A 19,547-nucleotide genomic window follows, 5' to 3' on the forward strand; every position below is an offset into this window, starting at 1 on the left:
CAAACAGAGCAAGGACATAAAAGAAGTAGAGAACAAGGAAACCAAGAATTCTTAAAAATGCTTAAGGAAGACTATGGTTACCCAGATACTCTTGACTTTAGTGACAGATATAAAGAAGCTATTAGAAAGTTCAAGGAAGGAAATACTGACCCGAACCTATTTAGCTTTATGGTTCAGCACCAAATGGGATATAATTTCAAACCTGGAAAATACAAGCTCGCTAAGGGATATGATTTAATAGCATATCATCCAAATGACATGGATGAATTTACTCCGAGATATTTGGTGTCAGAGATAAATGATAATTCAACTATCTTCATGAAACGCGTAAAAAATAGAGACGGAACGAAAGAAGAAAGGGTTATGAATGCGGATGGCTTAAATAGGGAACTTGTTAAAAACGGTCTCGGAATATATGAAATGCCAGCAGATGAGGTACAAGAAACTCCACAGGAAGAAGTTCAGATACAACCAGACATGGAAGAAATAGTTCAGCAACAACAGCTAGAAGAGCCTGAAGGAAACAAACAAGTCCCCTTTGGAAACTAACTTCACAGAACTAGATGAAGATTTGGAACAGCCGAAAAATCTTGACCCTCAACAAGTGTATGAGGAGAATATGGAATCTTTCCAAGAGTCTAAGAAAAATTCGGCTGACATAGTAGAAGAATATCGAAAAATGTTCGCCGACATACAAAAGACTCCAACATCAGATGAAAATATTCAGCATAGAATGGAAGTACTGAAAAGAAAATGTACGCAAATACAACAATCCTTTTTACTTACGACCATATAACGTTCAATCTTTGGCTGAACTCGGTGAAAATAAAAGGTTAAATTTCAACAAAACATATAGAAATGAAACATTGTTTAAAGTTCATTCAGAACCTAACCAATATGGAAACAAACCTACTTTTGTTTCTGCAGACTATGGAACTACAATGAGATGGGGTCATAAAGCTAATCCGGATAGGTGGTTCATAAACTTACAACCACAATTCCAAGAAGTTGTAGACGCAATGGAAGTGAATGGTGAACCAGATATAGCTGGTATTTTCAGCGCGGCTTTAATGCCATTGAAAGATATGAAAGATGCAGATATTTTGGACCAGTATGAAATGAACATGGCTGATGGAAATATAACACCTGACGTTCTAGAACATTTATCTCAAAGAACTACACAGAACCATAGAGATGGTATATTTGGTGAAGAGTTTAGAAAGAAAGTTAGGGAGAGAAGGAAGAGAACCTATTGTACATGACCTTGCAAACGAAAGTTTGCAAAATGTCATAAAAACTTACTTTGCAGACAATGAACCGAGAAGGGATGAATATTTAAGAAAACTCAAATGGACAGTACCAAATGAAATGTTAGTATTGAAAAACATGTTCCTTGACAAAATAAAACCAACTACAGAAATAAATGACGCAAGACTGAAACATTGGGTAAAAGCTTTCCCATTCACAAAAGATATTATTGGTAACATGGAAAGAAAACCAGAATGGCTACAAAAACATATATTTGGAAACGAGCTTATTCCATATGGACAAGCTCTGTTTGAAGAGCTTGAACCGGAAACTCAGGAAAGAGTCATGCAAACAATACGCGAAGACTCAAATACAAACTATGACAAAATCTTTCTAGGATATAGGTTACCTGAGTTGGGCGACCAGAGCCCAAAGGCAAAAAGGACATGGGAAATTTACAACATACTAGGTGAACATGAGGCAAAGATGCAACAACTTGAAGAGAGGGCAAGTTACCAAAAGCGACACCAAAGAAGAAGAGTAGAACAAAGTGAAAGTAGTGAAGAAGTAACTTCATCTAGTGAAAGTAGTGGCAATGAAGGAAAAAGAAGAGTTAAAAACTCAGTCAGGAAGAAAGTAAAGCTTGGTCCGAGTGGGTTCTATTATGACAATAAATCCAACTATTCTATATTTTTACCCATATGAAATGTACGCCGCTCAGAATATAACGCCAACAGTTTTGGATGCCATGAACGGAAATGTTTCCGAATGGTATAACGAATGCGACAATGCCATTAGAAGGTCAGAAATAGTTCCTGGAACTTACGAATATACAACTGCTGTTTCTTATGGAAACGTAGGTGAGTTTGGAGAAGGTTCTTCAACAACAGTAGATATTGCTTGCGACAGGTTTCATATTATTTCTATTGACAACTCATTCTTATACGTGGAACAAGACATTGAAATAAAACCTTCTGCCAAGTTGTCTGACAAGAAAGGTTGCAATGGAATTTTCTATGTCGGATACCAATATGCTCCAGAAGTTTTCATGGGATATAGATATATATTCTAACTCTGACTTAGTTCAAACAGTAACATGGGCAAACTATGAATGGTTCGCTTTGAGAAACTCAGTACAACCACAAGCTAGAGAACAAACAGACCAGTATGCAAATATTGAGAAAATAAGAAGACTTGACCCTAACGTTCCAGGAGTTTATGTTAACCTTTCTGGTTCAGATGGAACTGCTGCCACTAAAGTAAAACTGAAACTTAGAGTTCCTTTGTCATCTTTCCTCATCTTCAGGTTTTTAAGATACTTGCCAAACTGGGCAGGAAAAATTTCTATCGAACTTACTCCAAGCAAAAATAACTTAGTCATTGCACCAACACAAGACCCATTCAGCATTACTGAGCTGGAACTGGTGGAGCCAAGTTCTGTGACTTTTGCAAAGACAAAGTTGACTTAGACTTTGGTTTCTCAAACTTCAACAATGAAGTAAACTATTATTTCAATGCTGCTGGAACTGCTTGGGACCCAGTTAAGTTCACATGCGAAAAATTTGAATGCAAGAGAATAGAAAGCAGACTTGCAGTCTATATGTTGGACCCAGATATTTCAAATGCTTTAGCTGCCAAATATATTGCAGTTCCACTTATGTTCCCTATACACCAAATATCTGTCAAAGACTTTGCAGGTGAAGTTGGAAACCAAAGTGCTGACCCAGGTGCAAGAACAGATATTGCTTTAACAACTGCAATGAAACATGCAGATACTATGTTTGTACTGTTCAGACGAACTATAAATGACTATTCTTGTTTCTACAACCCTGGTATTAAATATCATATAAACATAGATGGCAAATATTATCCAAGAGAAGAATATTCTACAGTTGAGGATATGAGGTCATACAACTTGACATTAGATGCTATGAACTTTAACAACAACTTCACAACAACCATTAACCCTGAAATGCAAAGTTCTATTATGCCATATGTGAAAGTATGGACTCATACAGGAGGTCAAAAAACTCAATATACAAATGGAGACCGTTCAAACTTTTGGCTTGGCATTCCATTTGCTGACTCAGAAGACTTTATGGGTGGTATTTCAACTGTTGGTACTGTACAAATACAATATACTGGTGACAGAGACGGTCCAGATGAATTGAAAGCAAAGAAGTTTACAAAACCAATAGCACTTTTCACGGAAGATGCTCTTTTGAAGATTCGTTCGATGAAACCTGCTGGGGCTCCTCAGATTGGCATAACGACAGCTTCCATCGAGCAGATTTTGGCAGCAGGTCAGTAAGTTGTTCTTGAACTGACTTCTCTCCGTCAAATATTGACAGTACGCCAGTTTTGACATAATATTGTAGATAAACTTACCTTTAGAAATATCTGTAAGTTTTGAAGTTATATTTTTGTCTGCTTCAAGAACTTTCACCATTTCAGTTATACCAACTTTCTTTGCTTTATGAAAATATTTGGTTCAGCAAAGACTGCTATTCTATAACATTTACCATTGTTTGTATAAAGAACTATTCTGTCAATGTATTTGTATTGTTTGTGTGTGTAAACTTTGTTCTGCTTCAATTCGAAGAGATACTCGAATACGTCCATCTTTTTATTCTAAGTAAAATGTCATTTCCGAAAAATAGAAGCGTGAGTGTTTCAAAAGGTTTAATGGCGGTGGCAGATGTGAAGTTAAATTCACCAACTCAAACAAACAGTCAAAGTGTTGTTGTCAATGTCAAAGACAGAGATGTTGAAGTGGGGAAACCATACGAAGACGAAGATGGTATAACAATTGTTCCTGTAAAAGAACAACCAACATATCCTGAAGTTAGCAGAGACTTAAGTTCTGTTGCAGATATTCGAAACGACTACCAACAACTGAAAGACAAACTTCAAACTCAGGAGAAGATTTGTCAAGCTTTAAGTATAATGTTAAACTTGGTCGAACACAACCCTGTAAAAGTGAACTCATATGTCATTGCACCTCATGAAGTTTTGAAAGAACTATTGAAACTTTTGACAGAGGCAGACGATATAAACATCAAAGAAATAGAACCCGACATTAGTTGCTGTGGTGTTTCATATAATGTCATTGACAAGATATACGTTATGAAAGGAGGTGAAACGTTGAACTTAAAGTATAGTTTCCCAGACGTCATAAAAATATTTGACGACCACAACATTTCATTAAAATTTATTTGCTAAGTAAAAATGTCAAAACTTCTTGAAAGATGTTTGAAGAAAAATAATATAGACTTTATTTCATGTAAAGGACTTTACACACTTTTGAACGATATGAAAGACCCTGTTTTGTTTGTTCGTGTAGACAAAGGAAAGTTCTATGTCTTTACAAAATATTTGAACTTCTTAGACAGAGAACTTCAAGAAACGCCATGTGAAAGTTTAGATGAAGTTCTTCTCCACTTTCAGAAAAACTTTTAAATATATATAAATGGCAGAAGATATAATGGTTTATACTATTACGACTAAAAACCCTGAGTCATATAATTCTATAACAACAAACTTACAAAGTCCTCAAGGACGATATTGTAAACTAACTTTAAACACAATGACGACTAAAGCCTGTTTTGCTCTTTTGACACCAGAAGACTTTATTGTTGTGAATGGTAAAAAATACTCCTTTGAAGATACTTACTCAGATATACCACCAACAGGTTTTGTTGACTTATTTAATACTTTAAGTACGGGTGTAACATGTGCTGCAACTAGAGCAGGTTTCATTATGTTTGGATGTCCGACTGAGTTTACTATAAACGATATGAGCTATAATACAAAACTTATTTCTGGTTTTTACTACCAACAGTTTCCTATAACAGGAAAAGGTGTCATACAAGGAATGTCTATTCCATTGACATTAAGCACACCAATCTTATATATTGTTTCAAACTTAGTTCAAAGTGTTATTCGAATGTCGACAGAAACTATTATGACCAAAAGATACTTATGCGTATAAACAATACTTTCTCTGCTGGTTTGCCTATTGTTCATTCGAATGCAGAATTTTCAACCTTAGTGAACTCAAACACTTTGGCAAGTATAACGTTGACATTAGTTGACGCAAACTTTGTTCCTGTAAAACTTTTATGTCCTATGTATTTGTCAATGACGGCAGAAAGTTTCGAATTGGAAGATGCAACTGGTGAAAGTATTGTATTACAAGAACAACTTCAACAACAAATAGCTCAAGAACAACAAATGCAACAAATGCAACAACAAAGTCAAGAATAAAAAAAAATATTTTTTTTATTTTTATAAAAATGTACAGAATAGATGTTTCAGATTTTTATGACTTCCAAGCATTCAGAAATATGTGTCCATTTCGAGACTATAACAAAGCAGTCGAGAATTTGAAACGTTTAGTCATTTATGTCGACTCTGCCCCAGAATGTTATGATGAAAGAATGGGATGTTGTCTTTAACAAACCAAGAGCAACAATAGTGTCTGAACAAGAATGTAGACAGAAACTTAAGAAAATAAAAAAGTCGTACAAGTTGGCATGAAGATGTTAGATGCTTGGGATATCTTATTGTCAAAGTTAGAAAGATTTTTCAGTTCGAGGTATAAAGTTATACACCTTCTCCAAACTTCTATTCTATCTTCACTGGATATAAATATGAACAAGTAGAATGGAAAGAAAATATTATAGAAGCTTGGTTAGACCATGTCAAAGAAATTATATGCAATGGAAACGAAAAGGTTTATGAGTATATCTTATGTTGGTTTGCAAACATCTTACAACATCCAAGTGCTAAAAATGAAACTGCTCTCATTATAATTGGAAAACAAGGAACTGGTAAGAACACATTCTTTACAGATATCTTATGCAAACTGTTAGAGGGCTATTCGAACCCGAATATGACAAACTTAGAAAACATCTGCGGTAAATTTAACTCCTCAATAGAGAATATGAAACTTATAGTTTGCAATGAACTTCAAAGTATAGATACAACAAAAGTTTTGAACTCAGATGCTTTGAAGAGTCTTATAACAGACAAAGTTGGAGTTGTTGAAAGAAAATATAAAGACCAAAGAGTTTGTGAAAATGTTGCAAACTTCATTATGGTTTCAAACAATACTGTTCCGATGAAGTTAGAAAGTTCTGACAGAAGATATGTAGTTGTCAGAACGTCAGATTCTCATATGCAAGATACAGAATATTTTGACGACTTAGCAGAAACTTTGACATCTGACTTTTACAACCACTTGTTCTCATATTTCATGACATTAGATATTTCAAAGTTCAATCCAAGACAAATTCCACATACCGAAGAGAGACAAACATTGTTAGAAGCAAACAAGAGTGTATATGAACTGTTCATAGATGAAACGACTTTGAGTGTTTAGATGAAAGGTCATTGTACGATTCGTATAAACAATATTGTCAAGAATATGGTTATATGACAGCGTCTAAACGAACATTCTTGGCAAATGTCAAAAGTCTTTTAGACGTACAGAATGGTGTATATACAAAGAAAAATTTTTCTGAGTAAATTTTAAAAAATATTTTTTTTATCCGATAGAAAAGATGGCAAAATTCATCTCAGTAAACAAGTACATGTCAGGACTTAAAGAAGAACTAGACCCATTCACATATTTGAATGTTTACTTCTACCATTTGAAAAGTCTTCATTCAGCAAAGTTTGGAACATCGAACCAGTTAAGTTTGCTATTGTGACTAAAAATGTGTGCGAAATTTTGAAGACTTAGACATAGAAGGTTTGTTACAGTCAAAGAAAGTTTTGACAGAAGGTTCTCAAACCTTAAAGAAGGCAAAGCATACAAACTTGTTATACCTTATGAACCAAAGAAAGCAGACGACTATGAATATTATGAGTCTAAGTTGTAGAAGTTCAAGGTAAATTGGGTAAAAAGATTTTAGAGTCTAAGCCAGTGTTTCTCCTAAAGAGGAAGAGAACATTGACATTGACCCAGAAATGTTCTAAAATAAAATTTTATTTTTACATGTCAAATTTCTTTTTCTCTGGAACTGGTTCAGGTTCTTTCTTCTCTTTCTTCTACTTTCTTTTCTTTCTTTTCTCTCTTCTTCTTTCTGGTGGAGTTATGTCAAATTTCTCGCAACCATATTTATGTAAAAGTTCTTTGTCCTTTAATAGCTCATCTATTCTGTTTTCTATTTCATCTTCAAGAACAGCGCATGTGTCTTCTTTGCATTCTAAGAACTTTTGTTGGACTTCATCTTTCCAAGAGGCGTCATCTCTGTCAACAAGTCTGTCATTGACAAATTTTAAGACTGCTCTTTGTAATGTTTTATGGTTCTTGTCATATTCCCAGAAACAGAACTTTAGAACAAATTCACCTTTCTTGTTTACACTATGTAAGATTTTATGGTCGACAGATGTTTTGCTGTCGAAAAGCTTGTCTCGAATATAGATAGCGAAATCGCTAGACATTTTCTAAAAGATAAAAATTTTAATTTTTCTAAAAATATGTTAGAAAAAAAGTTTGCTGACATTGACAAGAAATTTGAGAATGTTTTAAACAAGAACAAGAGGAAGTTAGAAAATGCTCAGATAAAAGCCTATACATGACAAGTTCTTATTTGCTCAGAATGGTATAACAGGTCTAATTGCACCACCTGGGTCGGGTAAGACTTTCACTTATCTTAAAATGGCTGCACAACAACAAGAACTAGATGAGAAGAACCCATTCTATGAGTTAGTAGTTTTTGTAGTACTTCTGGTCAATTTGACCAAACCGTCACAGATATTATAAGAGGTCTAATTAGTAATGTATAAGGAATACTGAGTGTTAGATTGGATAAAGAGTACAAAGAAAGGTTTTTGAGTATAATGCTATAAATGAGTATATAAATTCTTAAGTTTAAAGACCCAATGAGGATGCAGAAATATTAGAGAAGAAACACTTCAGAAACAAACAGAAAGAATAGAATACATTTCGAAGAAAATTGAATCTTACGATTGGAAGACATACCTCAATAAGATGTCTTCTTATCTTAGATGATTTCGCCTCTCATCCTTTGTTAAAAGACAGAGGAACAAGACATGTGTCAATTCTTAAGAAGCTCAGACACTTTAACATTCAGTTGTCATTTGTGTACAGACAGCAAAGAGTTTTAAGTAAGGATGTTAAAAGAATACTTACTGACATTATACTTTTCGCCCGATTGTCCGAAGACGATTTCATGGAACTTATGAAAGAGTCTGGCAGGTAAGTTTTGACAGACATGAACTATGGGAGAAGTACAAAGTCATACAAAGACCCTCATAACTTCTTTCAGAATTCATATCTACGAAACAAAGTTCAAATTGTAAAAAGTCAATCGTAAAAAATGTAAGTGTTTAGTCTTAGTAAGTCTGTTGTGGTGCTGGGCTGTATGGTTCTTCTGGCTTTGGAAGGCATTCGAAGAAGGGAACGTGAGACATTCGTTTGTGTCCTGTTGGAAGGAAACTTTTCTGTTGGAAGGAAAAACTTTTCCTGTCGGAAGGAAGAACTTTTCAGTTGTCGGAAAATATTTTCCTGTCGGAAGGAAAAACTTTTCCTGTTGGAAGGAAAAACTTTTCCTGTCGGAAGGAAAATTTTCCTGTGGAGGAAAAATTTTTCTGAAGTTCGCCAAAAAGTTCTCAATTTTCGAAAATTTGAATGGTTTATACGGACGGACAACTGGAAAAATTTTTCCTGGTCGGAAGGAAAATTTTTTCCTGTCGGAAGAAGAATTTTTTCCTGTCGAAGGAATTTTTTTTCCTCGTCGAAGGAATTTTTTTTCCTGTCGGAAGAAATTTTTTCTGTCGGAAGGAAGGACTCGGAATGCCAGAAGGATTTGACAAGGCAATTTACTTTATAGAGCTACCTGACCATCTATCAAGCGTAAAAATAAAGAGTGCAATTTACTCTACTTGTTTGAAGTTGTCAAAATACTCTGTTATTTTTTCCTTTAAACATGGCAAATCTTCTTTGAAGGTAAGTATTGTACAACTTTAATATCATAGTGTGTTTGAAGGTAACGTATCTTGAAACTATTTGTTTCACATCTTCATTTGGGGTCATTGAATCGGTAAGTTTTCGCGATAAGAACCAATTTCTGAATCAGATTTGTAAATCTTAGCAAGGTCGTAAAAGCTTTTGTTGTTTCTTCTGACTAAATGCAACATAACATATCTCTGTGTTTTCTTTTCATCTTCTTCAGTATAAATCATATACTTATAGTTTCTTTTCCTTTCCTTTTGGTACCGAACGTGGTATTCTTTTCTGAATGCTTTTGTCTTTTGCTTCAAGCTTGTTCTCTAGCTCTTCACGTTCTTGTCTATGAATTTCGTCAAGAAGTCTGTAAACATGCCAAGCATAACGAGGTGAAGCCCACATTGCTACGGCATTTACAAGAAGTCTATGTACATAATATCCTCTCAAACCGTTTGGCAATTTTTCACGATTTTCGTACGGAATCTCTACCCTCGGTTTTCCGAGGGTAGCAAACATATGAGGAAATTCTTCTAAAAGTTCTTTTGTCTGTTGGTTTTCAAACCAATGATGTGCTTGTTGCTTTGTAGAACGAAGAGCATCAAAATACTTTGCATTTGTACAATATCGTCTTTGACTGAACGAATGAGACGTAACTGTTTGTTATACTGTATGTACTCGTATTCTTCATTTATAGCTTCATGGACTATAACTGTTGTTGTGCTCTCTGTTGTTGACAATATCTGTCTTTACATACAAAATAAAAATAAATAAAAATAAAACTAACTTTATTTTTTCTATCTTAAGGAAATTCATGATTTTCATGAGTTTTATGCAAGACCGAAAAAAGTCTGTCTAGAGAAATTTCACTGTTTTCATAGAGTTTTATGCAAGACCGAAAAAAGTCTGTCTAGAGAAATTTCACGATTTTCATGAGTTTTATGCAAGACCGAAGGAAGTCGGTCTAGAGAAATTTCACTGTTTTCGTACGGAATCTCTTCTCTCGGTTTTTCCGAGGAAAGCAATCTTATGCCATTTTACTCAGATTTTTGTGCTGAATTCAGCAAAAATATATTTTAGGGTAGAAGGTTAGATCTAACCTGTTTTCTAACCTGTTTTCTAACCTGTTTTTTTCACAAGCGTTTTACATGGTAAACGTTATTTTTACATGTATTTTTCAGCAACTTCGTCAAATAATTTTATAGCTTTATCTATTCATCTACTTCAAACGTTTCTTTACCTTTCGTGGAGCACCATACATTTTCTCAAACTTTTCGAGTAGTTTCTGTTTCAGCAGCTCTCATATCGTTAGAAACACAACCTTGACTCTATTGAATGTACTGTCATATCTTTGAGTTATATTATATGTTCTTCCTATCTTATATCTCTTTGTATTGAAGTCCTTCGGTTTCTGAACGATGTAAAGTAAGCCTTCACTGCAACGTTCCGTATCGAATGAACCATAAGTTATGAAGTTATATCCAACAACTGGGTCTACCCTAACAAAACTATTGGTATAAGACTTTTTGTCTATAAGATATGCTGTAGTTCCATAAGAATCTTACCGATATCATAAGCTCAGGATTTCTTGTCAAAATTTTCTGAGTAGAAGCAATTTTAACCCAGTCGTGGGATGTTTTCTTTCAGATGGAGATATAATGTCTGACAAAGAATATTTGTTGTATTTCTTTGAGTATCTTACGTTTAAATCACCGATTCTAACCACTTTGGTGTCATTGTCTATCTTTCTAACTGTTTCAAACTCATGTTTGTCATATATGTTCTTACATACAAGATAAAAAAAATATTTTATAAAAACTAACTTTATTTTTCTGTCTTAAGGAAATTCATGATTTTCATAGAGTTTTGGCGACTAAGGTTTCTTACCTACTCGCTGTTCTTCATGATTTTCATAGAGTTTTGGCGACTACGTTTTTCTTACCTACTCGCTGTTCTTCATGATTTTCATAGAGTTTTGGCGACCCCGAAGGAAGTCGGTCTCGCAATTTTTCACGATTTTCATGAGTTTTAGGCGAGTAAGATTTTCTATCTTGTATAACAGTTATATAATGAAAAAGTGTCATTTTTCAGCAAAAATAAAGTTTAGGTGAAGAGGTGAGATCTCACCCGTTTTCTCACCTGTTTTCTCACCTCAGTTATTTTATAAGCGTTTTACATGGTAAACGTTATTTTTGGAATTTTGTGAAAACTCAACGGTTTGACACAAGCCCTAAAAATTATTTTACTCAGAATTTTGTTGCTGAATTCAGCAAAAATATATTTTAGGGTAGAAGGTGAGATCTCACCCGTTTTCTCACCCGTTTTCACTCAGTTATTTTATAAGCGTTTTACATGATTGTACGATGTATATTTGAAATTCTAAACAGTTTTGTAGCTTCTATTTCTTTGTCTTAGTATGTCAAAGTTTTAAAACTATGCGAAAGTTTTTTTGTTTCTTCTTGACTTGATCGTCAGGAAGGAAATCTTCTGCTGTTGGATTAGTTTTTGTTCGCAAATTTAAAATGTCCATTTTTTTTTATGCTTACCTGCTTCTTGGTTCTTTTTCTTATAGTCAGCATAGTCGTTTCTCAATTCTTTTCTATCTCTTTGAGGGTAGTTATATTCCTAATTGCTGCCTTACTTTATTGAAATTGGGTTGTTTTTTTTGCGTTATATTCTGAAACCTTACCGTGCTAAAACAACTAAGCGTCATTTGTCTTCTCTTAACTCAAAAGTTGTTTGGTTTTATCTGTTCATTCCATATTTTATCGTTTCTTTTATCTTTTTCTTATTGCTCATATGTACTAGGTGTTGGTTGTAATGGTTGACCTATTCGGTTCTAATATACTGAAAACATGTTTTTGTCTTTTGTGATGAACTCATAATGTTATTTTATTGTTCTGAATTTCTTTATTATTTGTGTATGCATTTATGTTTAGTCAATGGAATTTATAATTACTTTTCGTGTATATATTTTATTTCTATGAGTCTAGTTGGTTTGACTTCAATTTCGAAATTAGGAATGTTGTTTTTGTGCTGAATTTCAGGTAGTTAGGCAAATGGTCATAATGTCTGCATTTCATAAAGATATTCTTCATTTGTTTCATCTTTCGCACTACAGTCTAAATTACTTGTTAAAAGTTCTTGCTTTATCTTCTGGATTTTTGTTTCGAAAGTATATGAAGAAGGAATGAAGCTTTTCATCTCTACTAACATTGACGTAGGATTCATAACTAACGAGTTTGGTGCTGTTGTTGTTTGAAGTGTTGTAGAACCTATTGTTGAAATCATATCTTTACATACAAAATAAAAAAAAATAAAAAAATAAAACTAACTTTATTTTTTATTTCGGGAAAATTCATGAAAATTCAAGAGGGTGAGAAAAAAGGTGAAAAAACAGGTGAGATCTCACCTCTTCACCTAAACTTTATTTTTGGGTCCTTTACACTCATTACGAAGAAGTCTTGACAAAACATTTACGAAGAAGTCTTGACAAATTCAAGAGGTGAAAAAAGAGGTGAAAAAACAGGTGAGATCTCACCTCTTCACCTAAACTTTATTTTTGGGTCCTTTACACTCATTACGAAGAAGTCTTGACAAAACATTTACGAAGAAGTCTTGACAAAACATTTACGAAGAAGTCTTGACAAAACATTTACGAAGAAGTCTTGACAAAACATTTACGAAGAAGTTTTGACAAAACATTTACGAAGAAGTTTTGACAAATTCAAGAGGGTGAGAAAAAAGGTGAAAAAACAGGTGAGATCTCACCTCTTCACCTAAACATTATTTTTCAATACTTTTTCAGCACTTTTCCGTAGTTATATATGAAAGACAATTCGAGATAAAAGTCATAGTACAATGGAATAATATGTTGCACACCATTTGTTGTGAACCAAACTTGAAAGTCAGAGAACTGTACTAGGTGGTTCGTAGAATTTGAAGCAAAGTCATAAAAGTCCTTCCAATACTATAGAAATATAGTTGCTTGAACTGAACTTGCATGACACATAACATTTTGAGGGTCAAACAGTTTCTATAAACTGTCAATCTGCTGGTGAAGTATAATTATTAAATGGACCATTGGTGGTAATGGTTCGTTTGGTTTAGTACCGAAGAAATTGTGCCCAAGAACGTTTGTCTACCTCCCAAAATAAAAACTCTGTATTCTCTTGGAGGGTTAATTTCAATCTTTTGAAATGAAACGGTGGAGTTCATCTTGTCATATTCTAGTTTCAGATAGTATGTTCATTTAGTAAGAGTGTATTTTTCTTGAAATTCCCAATAATATTTGTTCATTTGAGTTTGAAAGTCATTTAGAGTTTTCTCAAGATTTCGTCTGAACGAACTGTAAAGATTCTCATTTCGTCAAATTTGTCTATTAGACCATCAGAACTTTTATACTGCATGAAAATATACTGCGAACATAAATGCGTTAGTTTTTTTTGAAAACAAAACTCTTCTAAATCCTATTGCCTTTGCATTGAAGGACTTTGAAGCAACGAATTGGATAGTCAACCTGTATGTTCGGGATGAAATTTCTTCATCTGAATAGTCCTCACCTTTGTAAAGATATAGTCTAACGGTTTTGTATCTGCTACTTTTGTTCTTTGTTTTTCAACCTGAAGCATTTAATATATGTAAAACTATATTGTTTTAAAATGGTATGCCATTTCATATTTCTCAACATCTACAACAAGTTTCCCAACGGTCTTCTCACAACAAACTCAGCGTACATTTCAAATAAAATTAAAAAATGTCACTTTTTAAAATAATTTTTTATTTCATGCAATGTTTAACACATCGAAAGGCATGTCCATAAGACGTTCTTCTTCTAACTCTCTAGTCTGTTTGGATAATTGGCACGTGCTGTTTCCAAATCCATTTCGTAGCGAAGACACCAGTTTGTCATAGATTTTTTTATGGTCTTCCCTTCCTATATTTAAATTTTTCGAACATCTCCAACCATATTTGCAACTCTGCTTTTATTCTAGCAGATTTTCTATCCATTCTATATGGGGGCATTTTTATAAAATAAAAAAATGTTTTTTTCTTTACTTTACATAAGCTGCTGCCATAAGTCTTTGACGCCAACCCATACCAGCTAATGAAGGTTGACTTGTTTAGTTTCAAAACTAAACTTTGGTTTTGGTTTATCTTCAGTTTTTGGTTTCTCTTCTTCTATGTTTTTCGTCACTTTTCGGTTCCTCTGACTTTACCACCTTGCAGGAACGTTTGGTCGTCAATCTTCATAAATATCATATGCATTTGTTTTTTGTTTTCTTTCAATTTTTTTGTTTGTTGAAAAGTTTAGAATATTGACTCTAAGTCAATGAGATGTTCTATAATGAACTGTTGGTCAGTGAAGTAAACTTTTCCATCTGTGTCTCGAAAGCTCCTTCAGACTTCAATATTTTATTTGTGAGAGTCTGTTTCTTTTTTGAGATACTAGCCGTTCATTTCTATGAAAAGTGACTTTATATGTTAGGGTTTGTATTTCCAGACCTGGCACTTTCTATTATTGAATTTTTCTCTTCATCGGTAAGTTTTGACAGGTTTTTGACAATGGTTCTGAATTTTTGTTGTGGTGTCAAATCTACCGTTTCAACTTCTTCGGTCATATTATCTGTAAAAATTTTAGTTTGGTTTGTTTTCAACTGGTTGTTTAGGTTTTTTAAGTCGGTCTAAAACTTCCTGAGGTATAGGAAGAACTTGACAAACAGTTGTGTAACTGCTGGAAGTCGACAAATCCATCTTGAACCCATTTGTCTCAATGCTGTATTGTTCATTTCATCTCAGTAAAAAACTTTACATTCCCAAGTTTGAGGTGGTTGCGGTTGGTTATTGTTTACCCATTGTTGTGCATGGTTATATCCTCTGTTAAAGAATCTTTCACCTTGGTCTCATAGTGTCCTGCTTGGTTTATAGTAGTCATTTGCTTTGTTATATAGTTTCCTGCTTGTCTTCCTACATTGTCCATCCATCCTTGAACTTTTCCTCTTGTTTCAGGATTTGGAATAAGATTTGTTGCATCTCGTGCTAATCCCCTTTCTGTACAGTTTGTATAATAGGTTGTGCTTTCTCTTTAAGTAACTAATGTACTCAAATCTCTTCTTCAACTCCAAATACACCTCTGGCTATTGTTCCACTGCGGGTAAAATCTAGATGCAACTCTGCTAATGCGCCAAATAACCCATTTCTTATAGGGTAAAAAATGACGAATCCAAACAAGGACCCCTATGTTTCTAAGGACAAAGAAGCACTCATGATAAAATCTTTAGTTCAACACCAAATGCTTGGTTTATGGATATCTTGGAAACAATTCCGAGGTATAGAGAAGATGGACTCCATACTGGCTAATATTTGTTGGTCAAAACACAAGATCGTTGAAGCCATACCATTACAGTCCAAAGCTATTTTAGATATCTTAGCAGCTTTGACAATATTCGTTGACAAATACCATCCACCAAAACTGACATCTGACTGTGAAAGTTTTTCAAATCAGATGATGTAAAAAACTATCTGCGTTAAAAAAATGTAAACCAAATTTTATTGTCGACCAAAACATTCTGCTCTGGTGTCATTGACGGTTGTATAAAAATGTTAAGAGATTTAAACAACCACAAGGTGGTGAAGCAAATGAAATGTCATATGAGACAAATATAGACACTTCTCCATGGCAAAGATGACAAGTTTTAAATATTTACAATAGCCGTAAACAAAAAGGTTTGGGAACCACTCCCCCGAAGAAATGAAAAACAACCCTGACTTAGAAAAAGACTATATATTTAATAATTTAGTCAAAGAGAGAACAGAAAGAATGCCGCTTCAAAACTTAAGAAAGGCGAAAAGTAAAATAGAAATACCTAAACGCGACCCATATGAAAATACTATTGACTATGACAACAATGGGAACCGACAGGTACTCACATTCGTGTTCGTAAAAATAGAAGAAAGTATACAAGAGATATTATGAAGTTTTAGGCAAACATGGCAAAATGTACAGACTGCAAGCAGAAGATAAAATACTATTGTCAGACCTCGTTTCAAACTGTTCAAAGTTCAAGGTGGTATACTTTCAAAGACAGTTCCTAACAAATAAGACAACTCCTGACGATATATGCTAAAGAAGTTGAAAATGACGACTAAGCAATTCTATACCATGCGTAAACTGTCATGTAAGGTGGCATGTATTCTTTACTTTGTCCCGTTGTTTGCGTATATCCTGAAAAAATGTGTATGGTTTCTTCTCCCTGAGTGTCACTCAGTAACAATTTATAGCAAACTTAACGTGTCTTTAACATCATATCCTTTACCTTTTGTCATTCCTGACAATCCCAATATCTATGCTTATGCCAACCTGCTTGAGATGTTCTTAAATCTATGTAGTGACTGTGTGCAGGTAAATTTTACCCTGAATAGTTTTACTTCCACCTGTTTCCTTTGAAGAGTTTGCAACAATACAAAAACCTGTCGACTATTTGTTCCATGCACAACACCAAACATTACTTGAGGACTTCTTGCTTCCATAGATGTATAAATAGAACCTACTGGGTTCATTAAATCAAACTATGAGACATTATAGGATTGTTCTTTTTGAACTTAAAATATAGTGCAACTATTTCAGGTTTCTTCTGGTTTGTGTCAGAAATTTTTTTAAATAATATAATCTTATGTTTTCAGGTAGGTAAAATCTTGACTATAATATTTATTTCTGTAATCTTCATAATAGTATACTATTCTCGTTTTTTCTATTGCATTATATCTTTTATATCTATAATAATCTAAATATAATGTTAGTTTTGTTCATTAACATGTGGTGTTCTGGCGTCATCTCAATAGTCATAATAATATGGTGCTGGACGTGGGTCAGGCAATGTCATATCTGTCATTTCATAAATCTTAAATATTTCTTTTGTTGTCTCCATATATTTTAAGTAGAGTTGTTGTCTAATGGAACTTTAACTTGTGTACATCATTCTTTTTATAGCTTACATACATTTCATTGTTATTTTTCGGAATGAGTTTACACCGTGTACCATTTTCTAAGGACTGTACAAACTGCCATCTAAAATATTATTTTCTTCATTGACAGAAAATCACCAACAATAGTTTCAATATTTTTGTTCCTATCAAACTTTGGTATATTTAATTGAACATATGTTTTTATCTGCTTTATTTTCAAGGCTAACGTTTAAGTCTGTTATTTCAGAAGATGTATGTGTATGTCAACGGCTTTTCTGTTTAAGGTTTTTTGTAAGTTTGTAATATTTGCAATGGTATGTGTATGTCAAGGCACTTTTCCTGTTTAAGGTTTCTTGTAAGTCTGTTATTTCAGATTAGAATGTGTATGAGTCTTTTAAATATTGTTTTAGCTCTTGTCATTCACTTGAACATTTTATTGTCAACATTTGTTTTGTCTGCTAGTTCAGGATGAGTATGTTTCTTTTGTTGCATAAGCATTGTTAGCTCTTTTTCTTCTTTTGCTATTGCATCGTCTACATATTCTTTGTCAGCTTTGTTGTCAACATCTGTTTTCAAAAGAAGTTCATTTATAGGTTTCTCGTTTAAAGTTCTTTGTTGGATTTATACAGACAGTATGGTTCTTATTGTCTTGAAACAGAAACTCATCTGTCATTGGGTTTATTGTCAGTTTTAAGTTTCCTTTTCCAATGACTCAGATATCTTAGAATAGTTTGAAAAGTTTGTTGTGTTCTTATTTAGAGCTTGCATAGAAGTTGTCGGTTGTGTTGTATTTCTCTTATGGAAGCAATATCTTTCGACATTTTTTTCTAAGATAAATATGCTTTCAATAGAAAAAGAAATTCAAGAGTTGCTACAACTAAACCATTAGATGAACTTTTTACTAATGTCGGTCAAAAGTTTGAGACAGAGACCGTAAAGCTGAAGGCTATCGTTTTGACTACCCATTAAGATGGCTAAGAGACCATCTGTCACAAAGATATTGGTCTTCGTAGAATGAAGTTCATTTCAGAAGCCATACATGGTTTCCCATTTACGGTCGGTTTTGAAGTTCGATACTATAAAAGAAAAACGTATGTATGAGATATTGAACAGGGAAAACTTTTAACGTTAGTTTGCTTGTAAACTTAGAAACAACTCTTAAAGCTTTTCAAGAAAAAATAAACGATATTCTATCTCGAATATGCAAACCAGTATAACATTGACGAGGGAGAGTACCATCTCGATATTATTTATGAACGGAAAAATGCAACTGTTAAAATCAATAGAATAGAAGACCTTGGAGAAAACGTTTATATTTCTACAAAATATAACACTTGGCATGGTATAGATTTTTGAGGATGTTAAATCAGCCTGCAGCATATCCAGTACCCCAGATTTTATGAAGTCGAACACCTAATGAAACATATGAAAATGTTTTCGACCAAGATGCTATTATTTTCATGCTTCATTTTCTGGCGCCCAAAACTCTTTCTTATGCTTGGCAAATGACTTTTAAGAAAAACCTACAAAGTTATACGAACCACCAGTGGAAGTATTTCAGACTTTCAAGTATGGTTACTAACAGATGGAAGAAAAGAATAATTCCATTATACAATGCGTTTTACTTAGAACTTAGTTTCATATACAACTACTATGAACGGTAAAATATATATTTTTAATAGGTTGAGGTGTTGGATTGGTTGCCAACTAGACGTGGTGGGTTCAGGCTGTTGTATAACAGGAGCTTGTTCTTCTGGTTCAGGTCTTTAGGTATAATACCAACGAACTGACCTACTCTTTTACCAATATTTTTGACTCCGTTCCAAATTCCTCTCCCTACGGTTTTTATTCTCTTCATATACTCTTTCCAACATTTCGAAAGATTTTCCTATCTTACTGAAGAACCCATTTTACTATATGTAAAAATCTAATGTCCGCCTAGTCTCTTACGTTTCTGTTGAGTTCCTAGCATTCTTTAACTGGAGCTCATACATTCTGTTTCTCCTCTGGTAGAAAACATATTCTGGTCAACTCCTGTGTTCGGTCATCTGCAATAAGTTGTTTTTATCCGACTTCAGGGTTTGTATAAAACTCTTTCCATCTCATATTTATACCATGGTGGCAAACCTAACGCAGCGTCATTTGACATGGCAGTTTGCATTTGTACATCTGTTGGCACTTGACCATAGTTTGCCATTGCAGTTTGTATTCTAACTTCATTTGGAATATTCTCTGGGTTTGGTTGTCAGGTTGCTGTGCATTGCTAAGTTCTGTGCGTCCATTTAATATTAGATAAAAATATCTCTTACGAGTACATATACTGAACATTTGCAGGATTGGTTCATCTTCATATTCTCTG

The 19,547-nt window shown here is 33.8% G+C and overlaps 2 protein-coding genes and 3 pseudogenes across 5 annotated transcripts, besides 1 other annotated feature; 3 read left to right on the forward strand and 2 right to left on the reverse strand.

Annotated features, from left to right (window-relative positions):
* Nucleotides 1-884: 884 nt before the first annotated feature.
* Nucleotides 885-17,582: a mobile genetic element.
* On the forward strand, nucleotides 1,955-2,691 carry TVAGG3_0892790 (annotated as a pseudogene). The gene has a single exon. A coding segment is annotated over exon 1 (737 nt).
* On the forward strand, nucleotides 2,906-3,559 carry TVAGG3_0892800 (protein of unknown function, DUF4106 family; the record flags this gene model as incomplete). Its single annotated transcript, XM_051250917.1, has 1 exon — nucleotides 2,906-3,559. The coding sequence occupies one exon, from the start codon at nucleotides 2,906-2,908 to the stop codon at nucleotides 3,557-3,559; it is 654 nt and encodes a 217-aa protein (XP_051086392.1).
* On the forward strand, nucleotides 3,934-4,470 carry TVAGG3_0892810 (protein of unknown function, DUF4106 family; the record flags this gene model as incomplete). Its single annotated transcript, XM_051250918.1, has 1 exon — nucleotides 3,934-4,470. One exon carries the CDS (start codon nucleotides 3,934-3,936, stop codon nucleotides 4,468-4,470), a length of 537 nt encoding a protein of 178 aa, XP_051086393.1.
* On the reverse strand, nucleotides 7,246-7,698 carry TVAGG3_0892820 (annotated as a pseudogene). Its single transcript has one exon. A coding segment is annotated over exon 1 (453 nt).
* On the reverse strand, nucleotides 9,154-9,963 carry TVAGG3_0892830 (annotated as a pseudogene). The gene has a single exon. A coding segment is annotated over exon 1 (810 nt).
* Nucleotides 17,583-19,547: the final 1,965 nt, after the last annotated feature.

This window comes from Trichomonas vaginalis, chromosome VI (assembly GCF_026262505.1).
Source record: "Trichomonas vaginalis G3 chromosome VI, whole genome shotgun sequence".
Lineage (NCBI taxonomy): Eukaryota > Parabasalia > Trichomonadida > Trichomonadidae > Trichomonas > Trichomonas vaginalis.